The following is a 13,297-nucleotide window of genomic DNA, read 5'->3' on the forward strand; positions in this document are numbered from 1 at the left end:
TTAAACACGGAAATGGAGCAAATCCACCTGACGTGAGATATGCAGGTAGTTATGTGTAGGCAAAAATGTATCCTGGCTGTAATGTTTATTTGTTCACAATTCTACATCTCACACACACACACACACACCGCACACACGCACACTCTTCCTTTACTGTTTTTCCTCACTTCTTCATTCTCCTCCTTCATCGTCTCATACACAGAACACCACCACTGAACAAGGGTGTGGGTGTGTGTGTGTGTGTGTGTGTGTGTGTGCGTGTGTGTGTGTGTGTGTGTGCGTCTGTGTGTGCGTGGTGGATAACGATAACGATACTGTGGTCTCGGTCTGCTCACCTCTCCCACTGTTAATTATTGAGCAGGGTCAGCCTTTTTTGTGCGCGCGCATTCATTAGCCCCGACTATTCAGCCCCCGTCTATAATTGATGAGGTGGAAGAGGATCCACAAATCTCTCCAGGCCTCGCTCGCAGCCAACTCAGCTGAGCGCCTCCCCGGCAGCACCTCAGAGCTGCCGACGCCGGAGCCATCGCTCCATTATGGAGCAGTCTCTCTCTCTCTCTCTCTCTCTCTCTCTCTCTCTCTCTCTCTCTCTCTCTCTCTCTCTCTCTCTCTCTCTCTCTCTCTCTCTCTCTCTCTCTCCCTCTCTCCCTCTCTCCCTCTCTCCCTCTCTCCCTCTCTCCCTCTCTCTCGCCCCCACCCACCCGCCCCCCCTCCCGCCCCCTCGAGCCAATTAGGAGAATTACGCCGTGGTGATTTATTATTAGCGTGGAGCGTGATGGTAAATTGGTCCGAGCGTGAATAATAAGTAAGTAAAGTTCTACCTGGGATCGGGTTACGATGATGCACGGAATTGAACTTTGTGGCTCGCGCTTTGTCGAAACACTGGCCCCTTTTCTTTTTTTTTCCCTTTTCGTTCGCCGTGATGTATGGCTGACCTGTTATAATGATCAGGAGCGTTGGGCAGGGAATCCGAGCGGATTAAAAAGGCGCAGAAGCAGATATGTACAGCGACAGGCTTCATTAACCTTGGCGTGGGGGGGGTGGGCTGGCAGACTGGGACTCAAATAGAATTTCTTATTTTTTTTTTATTAATATTACCGCCCATGCTGGAACGAGTGAACATACTGTGTGTTCTCGGTGCCCCTGAGAATTCAAACAAAGGTGATATTTTATACATTAAATATTTAAAAATCTTTCAAAATTAGATCAGAAAACCTTGTCTTTGACTTTGTGGGATCATTGGCGTTCTCTGTGAGTGACTGAGGGAGAGCGAGAGAGAGAGAGAGTGCCCTGGGAGATTTCAATGTCCCGGACAAATGGGAGAAATTCCGGGCAAATATTAATATTAAGAAAGACCTCATCAAGGCATGTAGATTTATGATATATATTTTTATATATATAAGTAGTCTACTTTTTGCTTATACATTATATTCCAAATAATAAAGTCCCGTCAATAGATGCACATGCATAACGCTATTTTAAAAATAAGTAAATAAATAAATATTACGCTAGCCTACGTTCGTTGGGGCAACACATAAACACAAAGAATTTCGTTCAGCTTCAGGTCTACAAATTCTCAGATAAAATAAAAACAGAGTAAAAAAACTATTTGCAAACAAACAAAAAATGACATAAGGTTGTGAAACCTTGTCAAGCTGTGCACCGCCTGGAACCAAGGAGCACGAACAACAATGGCAACCAACAAGACAGACGCTGCTATCGAGGGTGTTCTATATTGATTGTCGACAATAAGTAACGAGTGCAGCTGCTTTAATTCACATTTCACTTAAATAAAATTAAAAACAGAATATGTATGGCAAGTAGGCCTACATCAAAATGATCACTGCCACTCCGCCTCCACTGGCGCTGTGTTTACAAAGACACCCTGCCCACCAGCGAGGGGGAGGGGCTTCTTTCTACACAGAGAAACCAAATTGGCTAGAGGTGAAAGGTCAGCTTTAGATCATCCACACTGATTGGCTTTTCTCTGCCACTCGCCTAACGCTTCTATAAAGCAAAAAACCTGCAGAAGAATTTATCGAAATTATCGAACCTATGTTATTTGGACATGGAGGAAAAAAATATCATGATCATTTTCGTTATGGATTTATAACCCAGCATTAATTCAAATTGTGAGGAAAATATTTTCACCAGACATTAAGACTGGAGACATCTAAATATGTCGGACTTCAACAGATTTTCCCGGTAAAAAAAAACGGTATTACCAGATAACGGAGACGCTAGTGTGTGTGTGTGTGTGTGTGTGTGTGTGTGTGTGTGTGTGTGTATAGACTCTGACCTGCGTGACGGGGATGTACAGGGGCTCGCTGGAGCCCAGCAGGGTCATGGTGCCGTGGGGGTGCAGTCGGCCTTCTGGGGGCCTGGCCCTCCCGGCGGCGGGGGACGCCTCCTTGGCCTCCCCCACCTCCTCCTTCACCTCCTCCTGGTCACTCAGGCACTCGAAGAACTCGTCCTCGCTGTCGCTCCACGAGTCCCACGACTTTCCCGGCGACGCCTCTCTGGCCGAGTCCGCCGCCGCCGCCGCCCCGGCGCCCTCGGACCCCCCGGGGCGGCCGTTCTCACAGCTCCCCGACACCTTGCGCTCCCGCTCCCGGCCCCCGTCCGCCGCCTTTCGTGCCTCGTCCCTCGCCCGCTTCCTCTCGATGCAGCAGTTGAGCATCTGAAGACCGAGGAGGAGAGAGAGACTCTGGATTGTTCTCAAGGGAGGTGCGGCGGACATGCCAAGCGTTGGTGTAAAACACTCTTTGAAGTTATGTCCAGTGTGTGCGCGCTCATCTGCGTATTAAGCCGTACGTTTGCTTGAAGACGCCGCTCCCAGTTTGGCGGGCGTGAACCTGAAGGGCTTTCGGTGTGCGCATATGTAGAGTAGGAACACAAAATCCAACGGGCTCTTTATCATTCTTGGCCGTGCAAAATTGCTTTTCTTTCCGAGCCATTATTCACCCTCGCAGGAGAATGGATCCACTCTCAGGGAGACTCTGCTCTTGTAACGCAGCTAACTCGCAGCCAGCTGGCCTGGCACTTAATTACCGGGAACAAAGGCGGCGGCGATAAAAACAACGCAGTGCCAGGTGAATGGGGGGGGGGAAATGGCAGAGAATGAGAAAATGAGGGCGATGAAGGAAAAAAATAGAGCCCGATCGATGCCGGATTTTTGGGTCCCATCCCGATTTTGAAGAGTCCTAGCCACCAATTACCCATGTTTTGACCGATGCAAAATGTTCTAATCAGTTTGAAAAACTTTGAATTTGATAAAGTTTTTATATTTGAGAGCATTTAACTTTCTCCGCTTATTTTGGTGAGTAGCATAAAAGAAAGTGTGAAACGGACAAGGACAGGATAAATAATCATTGTTTTTTGTTTATTATACTTATACCCTTAGAAATCTGCACACATCGCCTGCATTACTGCTCATCCTGATGTGGTCAAAAAAGCCAAATCATGGCCGATATATCGGCCAAACCGATATATCAGTAAGGGTTCTCGACAAAACGGGAAAAGGAGGGGGAGAAAAAGAGAAAGCGAAGAGAAAGGGAGAGACAGATGTTGAGCAAGAAATAGGAAGGGAGAGATAGCAACGCATATAATACGCAGGTAATACGCAGGTAATACCAACGCATATTGTAATAAACATGTCTGGGAGTGACATGTTCTCATGCACTAAAGTGTGATTCATATGACTGAACACAGCAATTTTTGTCTGTTATTACATTATTATAACAAATTCATGAAATTACAACAAATTCATTCTTTTTCCTTCTTAAACGCAGGGCCAAAATGTTGGTGCTAAAATGGGGTCGTTGTATGAGCACTGTAAGTGCTGGAAGCATTGGCTGAGGTACTCTTCTTATTCAGTTTTTGGTGTCTACTGTATGTGCTGTTATGTTCGTGGTCTTGCCGCCGACGCTAGAGGGAATGTGTTCGGCGCGGTCGGCAAACCGTTCGGGCGGCGCGCCGGCGCCTTTGCTCGTCCGACAGAACGGCAGAGGTGGACCAGAACGTGCGTCCAACACTGCATTCCGACCAAAACCATCTGGACTCGCCAAATTAGCGCGACCCGGCGGTACGGCTAATGAGTCTAATCAGCTGGCGCAGAGACATGGCAGGACTTGTGCTTCGTAATTCCCGATTTGTCAGCCACATAGCTCGGCCATAACTGACACGAGCTCACGCACGTGTGGGTGTGTGTGTGTGTGTGTGTGTGTGTGTAAATAGAGAAGGAGGCATAGGGCAAAGGAGATAGATATGGAAATGGAAGTGTTAAATGCTAAATTTGATAAAATTTCTGTGAATTTTCAGTGGTTCCCGACATGGGGTTCGGAAGGAGTTCCCGGGGTCCCATGCAAAATGATCAATAGTGATCAATAGTTCCATAACTACAGTACAGTATAAATGGGTGTGGAAATTTGAACTAAATCATATCCAACCATAGAAATCTCAGATCTGGGTCCCAGAGACTAATTGTTATCAAACGGGGTGCGAGGCCGAATCTGTATAAAATTTGCGGCTCCTTGTTGTGAAAAAGGTTGAGCACCACTGCCCTAAGAGTCTCCCGTCATAAAGGTGATTCAGAAGTATAACAACAACAACGAAAGGAAACAATGTCCAAGGAAACTCTGAGCCGGAGATACAAAAAGAGTTCGCCTCCCGACACCATGACTTGATAGAAACCTTGTTTTCCTTCAAAGAACACTCGGCTTAGCCGAAACTAATTACAAATTAAAGAGCTCCAGCGGACTTAACTAACAACCTCATAACCGCGACTCTACATGACAGGACACCTAATTAAACGAAATAATGCGGAGACGCCGCGCCTGCACACATTGTATTATTATTATCATTGTTATTATTATTACTACACTGTCTAACCTTTTCGTAAATTACGGATGGCTTGCGCTTGTACATTAATAGCAAACAAATCAGCAGTAATACATTAACTCGGTGCAACAGCTTTGTTTCCGCACTTTTCCGTGAGTTATTTCGGTCCCTAACAGTCATGGGGTGAGGGAGCGTCAACAAGTCCTGTGACTGAACACCAGATAATTCAAACCGTCACTGTTTACCTGAAATATTTTGGTATTTATTAACGCCAAGAACTCAATTCCCCCCCGTTGACAGCATAATTGCACGTGGGAGAACATTGATCCCACCCCCACCACCACCACCACCTCACCGCCGCATCGCCGCATCTGTTACGCAACGCCGCACGCCATTTGACGCCCGTCCCGTCCCCACTCATCCTTATCAGCTTCCGTACCTCGCGGGACTCGGAAGTAATCTTGAGTTAATTTGTTTTGTTTTTTTTTGTTGAAAATTGGACGGCCCCTGAGCTAAACCACAATGGGGGATATTAAATGACAAGGAAAAAAAACAAACAAAAAATATATATATATTTTCAGTCTCTGGAACAAGTAAACCACCCATTCTAATCCATCTTAAGACCTTCTTTTGGAAGAAAAATAAATACATTCTTTTGAGCTAACAAACTGGCTTTGGCACAAGCTTTAATTGTGCAGTTTATTGTTCATGCTAGTGAGCATGTAGGCTGACAAAGCCTACTACAGGGTTCATTCTGGCATTAGAAAATGAAATTCAAGGACTTTCAAGTACTTTTTCAACCACAATTTTTTCATTTTCCAGAACGTCACGCAAAATATATGTAATCAACTTTCAATGTGATCTTATTATTACAATATAATATAATCTCAGTCTCATTGTCTATTATTTATATAAGTTATAATATATATAATTTAAAAAAAAAAAATATATATATATATATATATATATATATATATATATATATATCTTTTTAATTATTATTATTATTATTAAGCTCATTGTCATCTTCTATTTATGTCGTAAACGTGATTCTGGAAATGTTACGATTTGAATATCAAGACCAGGGGAATATAACCGATTTTCAATGATGGTGGTTTTTCTCAAGGCCTTTTCAAGCACTACAGCACAAAAAGGGCAATTTTCAAGGTATTCCAGGACCTACATTGTTGATGACGAAATTCAAGCACTTCAAGTACCTCACGTACCTGGTAAGGACCCTGCTGTTAGGAAACAAAGGCTTGTGTTACTACACTACGGTGTGTGTGTGTGTGTGTGTGTGTGTGTGTGTGTGTGTGTGTGTGTGTGTGTGTGTGTGTGTGTGTGTGTGTGTGTGTGTGTGTGTGTGTGGTCACCTGTAGTTTCTGATGCATGAGACAACAACGGAGGTCTGGGGGTCCGCCAGCCAGTCTAGGGATCCAAAACACAAGGCAGGGGGGTAGGAGAAAGATGAGAGCTCTGTGCTGAGGAGGAGTGTAATTCGCCTCCGTGCCAGTCTTGTGCTTTTTGTCTTGTTCTTAAGACCAACGAGGAGGAATAGGCTTAGCGTTGTCGTAATCCCAAAAACTCGCTGCGGGGAACGGCTGTAGATGAATTGTCTTTTTCTCTTTTCTTTTTTTTCCAAACTCATCCCTCCTCCATAGCGAACGCTACAAGCGCTCTGAGCCGATGAGGCGAGGTGGAATGCAGACAAAAGAGATGTCTTGATTAAAAGTAAAATTCAGCTGGTTTCTGGAACGTAGTTTTCCGATCATTGGGAGTCAACCTGGGTGTACATTTTAGGTCACAGGTTTTGTTTTTATTAAAAAGGTTACCATAGCAAAAACAGTAGCATTAACACTATTTTGTATAAATCTAGGACAATAGTCAAAAGTTTCAGTGTAAAAATAAGGCACAGAGAAAAAATTGACCACAGACTCCCATTGGAGGATCTATCCACCAAACTACATAATTTCAAGGGAAGCGTAGTTTAAAAGTGCTGTTTATCATATTTTTGGTGATGCATATATAGGCATAGCATATATAGGCCTAACTATCCTGAGATATATATATATATATATATATATTTATCATTTTTTTTCTCAAAGAATTCCAGGACCTATGTGTGTGTGTGTGTGTGTGTGTGTGTGTGTGTGTGTGTGTGTGTGTATATATATATATATATATATATATATATATATATATATATATATATATATATATATATATATATATATATATATATATATATATATATATATATATATATATATACAGATACACAGACGTGGACACATTTGTTGGCATCCTTACAGCTCATTGAAACAATGCTTCATTCCTGATGAAAAGTGATGAAATTTATTTTCTCATATATACCTGCATGCCTTTGGTATGTCATAGAGAAAAGCAAAGAAACTGTGAAAATAGTTAAAATATTGTTAAAGAGATCAATTATATTCTGAAATGGCCGGGACAGATGTGTTGGTACCCCTTAGAAAATATTATAACTCATTGGATTATAGTGATATTTCAAACTAACTGTTTTCTTTAATTGGTGGATTGGACACGTCTTGAATCTTATAATCAGTCATTCCACCTATTTAAATGGAGTTACTCTGCTGTTTGGTATCATCATGTGCACCACACTGAACATGGACCAGAGAAAGCAAAGGAGAGAGTTGGTTGAGGAGATTAGAAATAAAATTATAGACATGTTTAAGGTAAAGGCTATAAGACCATCTCCAAGCAGCTTGATGTTCCTGTGACTACAGTTACAAATATTATTAAGAAGTTTAAGTTCCATGGGACTGTAGCCAACCTCCCTGGACGCGGTCGCAAGAGGAAAATCGACCCCAGATTGAACAGAAGGATAGTGCGAATAGTAGAAAAAAAAAAACCAAAGACAACTTCCAAAGAGGTACAAGCTGAACTCCAAGGTCAAAGTACATCAGTGTCTGATGGCACCATCCGTCACTTTTTGAGTGACAGTTGGCTCCATGGCAGAAGACCCAGGAAGACTCCACTTTTGAAAGAAAAACATAAAAAAGCCAGACTGGAATTTGCTAAATTGCATATTGACAAGCCACAATGCTTCTGGGAGAATGTCCTTTGGACAGATGAGTCAATACTGGAGCTTTTTGGCAAGTCACATCAGCTCTATGTTCACAGACGAAAAAATGAAGCTTTCAAGGAAAATAACACCATACCTAATGTAAAACATGGAGGAGGCTCGGTTATGTTTTGGGGCTGCTTTGCTGCGTCTGGCACAGGGCGCCTTGAATCTGTGCAGGGCACAATGAAATCTCAAGACTATCAAGGCATTCTGGAGCGAAACGTACTGCCCGGTGTCAGAAAGTCGCAGGTCTCAGTCGCAGGTCATGGGTCCTCCAACAAGATAATGACCCAAAACACAGCTAAAAGCACCTTAGAATGAATAAGAACAAAACATTGAAGTGGCCTTCTATGAGCCCTAATCCTATCCTGAATCCTATCAAACATCTATGGAAATAGCTGAAACAAGCAGTATGGAGAGGGGACCCTTCAAACCTGAGCCAGCTGGAGCACTTTGCTCAGGGTGAGTGGGCCAAACTACCTGTGGGCCGGTGCAGAAGCCTCACTGAGAGCTACAGAATTTGCTTGATTGCAGTGATTGCCTCTAAAGGTTGTACAACAAAATGCCATGCCATTTTCATTTCATTCACATGTAAAATATTCTGTTGGATCAAAAATCAAAAGCAAAGTCTGACTTCGATGGTTGTCAATTACTTTTGTGAGTTTCAAGTTATTTCTGAGAAAATTGTGGGTTCTTCCTTTTTCGAAGAGTTTGTCGAAGAGTACCAACAAATTTGTCCAGGCCATTTTAGAATATAATTGATCTCTTTAGCAATAATTTATCTATTTTCACAGTTTCTTTGCTTTACTCTATGACATTCCAAAGCCATGCAGGTATACACGAGAAAATTGCTTTTAATCATCACTTTTCAGGAGGAATGAAGCAGTTTCAATGAGCTGTACCAGGGGGTACCAACAAATTTGTCCACGTCTGTATATATACAGACATATATATATATAGACACACACACACACACACACACACACACACACACACACACACACACACACACACACACACACACACACACACACACACACACACACACACACACACACACACACAATTATTATTATATATATATATTTTTTTTTTTACCTGTGCTGTCAGCATGCTGGACATAGAACACAGAGTATTTGTTTCATTGCATCTAGGACAGAGTTAGTCTGCAAATGGAGTCCTACTTCTCAACCTGCAATGCCACTTTTTATTCATTCTTTAATCATCAAGAACTGCTGCAAAAACTCTGTCCTGTGGACGACCTGTGGCATGACAAGAGCACAGCTTTTTTTACACAGAACAGCCACCAATCCTCCTCTTTGGAGAACGATCTTATCATGGTCTTAGGTTTTGGTCTATCAACAACTAATCATCAATACTTCTCCAAGAAGGAAGAATTACCATGGGTGAGACAAATAAATACAGAAACGAACAACATGTACATGGAAAAACATAAACATAGAAACATACATTGACAAAACAGAAATAGGTCCAGGAAAATTGGAACAGCAGTTTGGCACGAGGCCTCTTCCTGTGATAGCTACTGCAATGTATGTATGTGACAAATAATCTCTTGAACTTGAACTTGCAGTAAATGAGGGAGGAAAGGAGAGGTATGCAACCAGGAGGGTGTTTGGGGTGTGTGTGCGTGTGTGTGTGTGTGTGTGCGTCCACCGGTGAGTGCACAGGACTTTTCCCTGTTAGTTCTGGTGAATGGGGTTGGAATAATTTTGAAGCGCCTCCAAGCAGAGGAAAAGGCCCCGCAACCACCCGAGTCCCGCAGCCGTACAAACACCCCACAAGCTCAGGAAAGCCCTGAGCACCCCGCCCTGGAGCCACAGAAGACAGAAGCCAGGAGCCCGCGGAACACCACCCACACACAGCCCCCAAAGCATAAAACTCTCTCGGTGAGCGCGAGGGGACCTTGCACTCCCGAAGCGCACACATACAACCCAATCCCAAGTGCAGGCATAAGACACACCCGCAGGTGCAGAACCCGGGCCGCGGGTGCCAGGCACGGACCATAGGCCTCGAGCCAGGACACCTGGTCAGACGGGCACGATTTTTGCGAATGTTTATACAGGCCGTTTCATCCGAGGTCGTTTTTGTCCGACACCCGAGGCCGTTTTGATCCAGGATTGAGAGACTGGCTTCGGTTAAAAAACACCAGACTTGTCCTTTCACGGTTCAGTCGACACAATTTGATGGGATCGAAATACGATTTGGAGGTGTCTCCTACCCGTAGATGAGGTAGTTGTTCTCCCAGCGGTACCGCATCTCCAGGACGAACTCCTGCCAGAGGTGGGCCACAGCCCGGACGCCGCCGTGGTAGAAGTTGACCAGACACACGCACAGCGCCAGGCGGTAGGTGAGGCTGTCGCTGGGCGCCGACTTCAGCTGGTTGTACAGGTTCTGGAAGCAGAAAGGGAGGGGGTCGTTTCATATGTTTAGTTGGCTCCCTGAAACGCACCTTGAAGGACCGTTTGTCACGGACATAGATCAATGACAAAAACAACACAACATTTAGGATTTGAGAGCGACAGAGAAAAGTGTTAATAAAACGCTGCGAGAGACTTTGTTTGACTTTATTGGCTTAAATGTAATTCCACAAATTGCCGAAATTGTCAACGGGGAAAGCTTCATTTTTAGTTTGATCTGCCATGAAAATGCTAAAGCATAGAACGTTATTTTTCTGTTTGGAGTGAGGCGTTCTGCATTAGAATTTGGTAACGGCACAAATTAAATGGATTTAGCGTCCATTTAACGAAATCTCAACCCCCCTCCAAAAAAAATGACGCTCCGTTAAGGAGCCGCGCCGCGTGGTGCAGGGGAGCGTGCTAAGAGGGCGGACGCACGTAGTCAGAGTCTTTATCCGGCTCGCTCCTGCCGCCTGCGTTTGACTGCGCGGCCCTGCCGTTGCTGTTGTCGGACGACTTCTCCACGGCGGCGTCTGGGAAGAGATACTGGAAGGAAACACACACACACACACACACACACACGCACACGCACACGCACACGCACACACACACAGTGAAAAAAAAAGATTTTAATACAGATATAAACGAAGCTTCCCTGTCGAGACATGGGCTCTTAACTCTGCGAGACGCCGTTCCGCCTCCAAAAAAAGGATAAAACACCCCCCCCGACCCTTTCAGTCCGGCTTACAAACAACAGCGGTAACGGGAAGCTCAGGCTCTGGTTTTGAGCAGTGATGTTTTATTCACAGCGTGGAACCACCCGGGCTGATTAAAAGGCTGGTCAGTCTTCCCGAAAGCCGGGGGCCCCGGTGGCACCGGCCCCCGAGTGCTGCGTCAGCTGCTCCGCAGCACCACCGGGGCCCAGCTGCCAAACCCCGATGTCAGATGGCCTCAGAGCCTTCAGCTTTATATATGTGTGTGTGTGTGTGTAGGGGGGGTCAGCAGAACTGTGTATGTGCATTTTTTTAAATGGGCGACACTAGAAGACAGACTGACATGACAGACTATTCCACAGACAAAAACTGTGGAATATATTCAAATAACACTGTAGACATTGTAACATAGTAGTAAAAATATAGTAATAATCCATATCTACTCATACTCATGTTCTCAATGCCAGTATTACTTTATATGTGTTCATCCTGTACAGTATATCCATCTATATTTATAATTTATAGCCACAACCATACTAGCAATCGTATTACTATTATACTACTACTAATTATACTGCTGTAAATAGTAACTTAGCTCTTGCCATAGCCTTAAGTTTAACTTAGCATAATATACAGAATCACATTTTGTATATTCTGTTAAGTGTATTTATCTATATTTGTCCTTTTATTTATCTATTTTTTGTATATCTGGCTATTTTTGTTCTTTTATTTAGCTACTGTTTTACTGTTGTACATATTTTTTGCTATTATGCTGCTTGTCTGTACAGCGATGCACCCATCCTCACCCCGACACATTCCTCGTATATGAAAAATGACCAAACAAGACTCTGCGCAAGTTGAAAAATCAGATCGTGATGACGACTGGGTCCACCCACCAGGAGGATGGAGTTGAGCATGTCGTTGCTGAGCGGCGACTCGTCGACGCGGCGGTGGCGCCGGATGCGCTTGCGGGCACTGTGCACCATGTTGGACACGGACAGCTTGGAGATGGGCACGGCCGCCGGCTCCGTCAGCTTGGACAGTGCGCTGCTGATGTCGCTGTTCTCTGCAGCGACAGCACACACCGGCTCACTGGCAATCGTAATACGAGAACACCGCGCCGCGATGGCTGCTGTCGAGTAAAGTACCGTGTAGACGTTTGGCCACATAACACATTATACGTTAACCAACACCTTCTGCATTGGATTGTGTGAAGCGGTAAATGCCCAATAATATCGGATTGTTATTGGCTGGAAATCAATGGGAAAGAGCTCCGAAGCGAGAACCCGCTGTCTGGCCCTGGGGTATTGGGTTCAGCTCCTCCGCCTTAATGGCACTATACTATTTTTGCAGTCTACCATTAGCCGTCACACAAAGCCGGGAAATTACCATCCACCAGTAAGTGGGGTTGACGCTGAGAAGAGCATATGCTGCTCTCACATGCATGGATAAACAAACATGTTTATAGCGCCAGACAAACATAAAGGGGCCCCGAAGTTTTTGAGCTGCGTCTTTGAAGACAGAGAAGAAAAAAACAAAACATTTTTTTTATTTTATTTTTTTTATAAAACACATTTACTGAAGCTTGTTCCGCTGCCTATATAAATGTTAGTCCAGATTTAAGTTCAGACAGTCGAAGCGATCTGCTGATAGCTGAGTCGGCTTGGGCCGCGTTTCCAGAAGAGAGCAGTGAATATGAAAGAGACTTGTTGTGAGGCGACAGCGGCCGTTTCTACGCCAGCTCTGGTCACTCCACCCGTCACGACGGCTTTAACGCTGAAGCAGAACGGCAGCATAATGAATTCATTGTGCATCGGGAACTCCCCAGCCAAACGGACCGGCACCGCCGCAGACGTTATTCCTCTGTCATTATCTCTATACGGTGCGTTTGCAAATGTCACACTCGCACAGCTTGGATTCATTACGGACGCCCTCACTCAAATGTTCTGTAGATTCTCCTGGTGATCATTCCAGTTGATCATAAAAAGAGGCCTCTGTTTTAACACCGGGACGATGCATAATATGAAAAACATGATTTGGTTAAGTTTTTGTGATTGGGTTTGTTGCTGCTGTATCAACGGCTGTAGGAACAACTGTATTGGTTGCTGCGTAACTTCTATCGGTGATATATAGGATTATGCGGTGCAGCCTGTAGCCTCTGTTGTTCTTTCTTATAACGGATTGCTGTTGGACTCATGCGCAAATGTCCCTTCACGTGA

At 44.4% G+C, this 13,297-nt stretch overlaps 1 protein-coding gene across 1 annotated transcript in view; it reads right to left on the reverse strand.

Annotated features, from left to right (window-relative positions):
* rab3gap1 (RAB3 GTPase activating protein subunit 1) overlaps positions 1-13,297 on the reverse strand; it is a 47,816-nt gene that overhangs the window by 21,048 nt on the left and 13,471 nt on the right. The window contains exons 13-17 of the mRNA XM_080019688.1: positions 11,975-12,144; positions 10,804-10,911; positions 10,188-10,360; positions 6,213-6,267; positions 2,300-2,680 (exon numbers count right to left, since the gene is read on the reverse strand). Coding sequence (XP_079875814.1) covers positions 2,300-2,680; positions 6,213-6,267; positions 10,188-10,360; positions 10,804-10,911; positions 11,975-12,144 — 887 coding nt within the window. The remainder of the gene's footprint in view (positions 1-2,299; positions 2,681-6,212; positions 6,268-10,187; positions 10,361-10,803; positions 10,912-11,974; positions 12,145-13,297) is intronic.

Source organism: Zeus faber, assembly GCF_960531495.2.
Source record: "Zeus faber genome assembly, chromosome: 18".
In the NCBI taxonomy this organism is placed as follows: domain Eukaryota; kingdom Metazoa; phylum Chordata; class Actinopteri; order Zeiformes; family Zeidae; genus Zeus; species Zeus faber.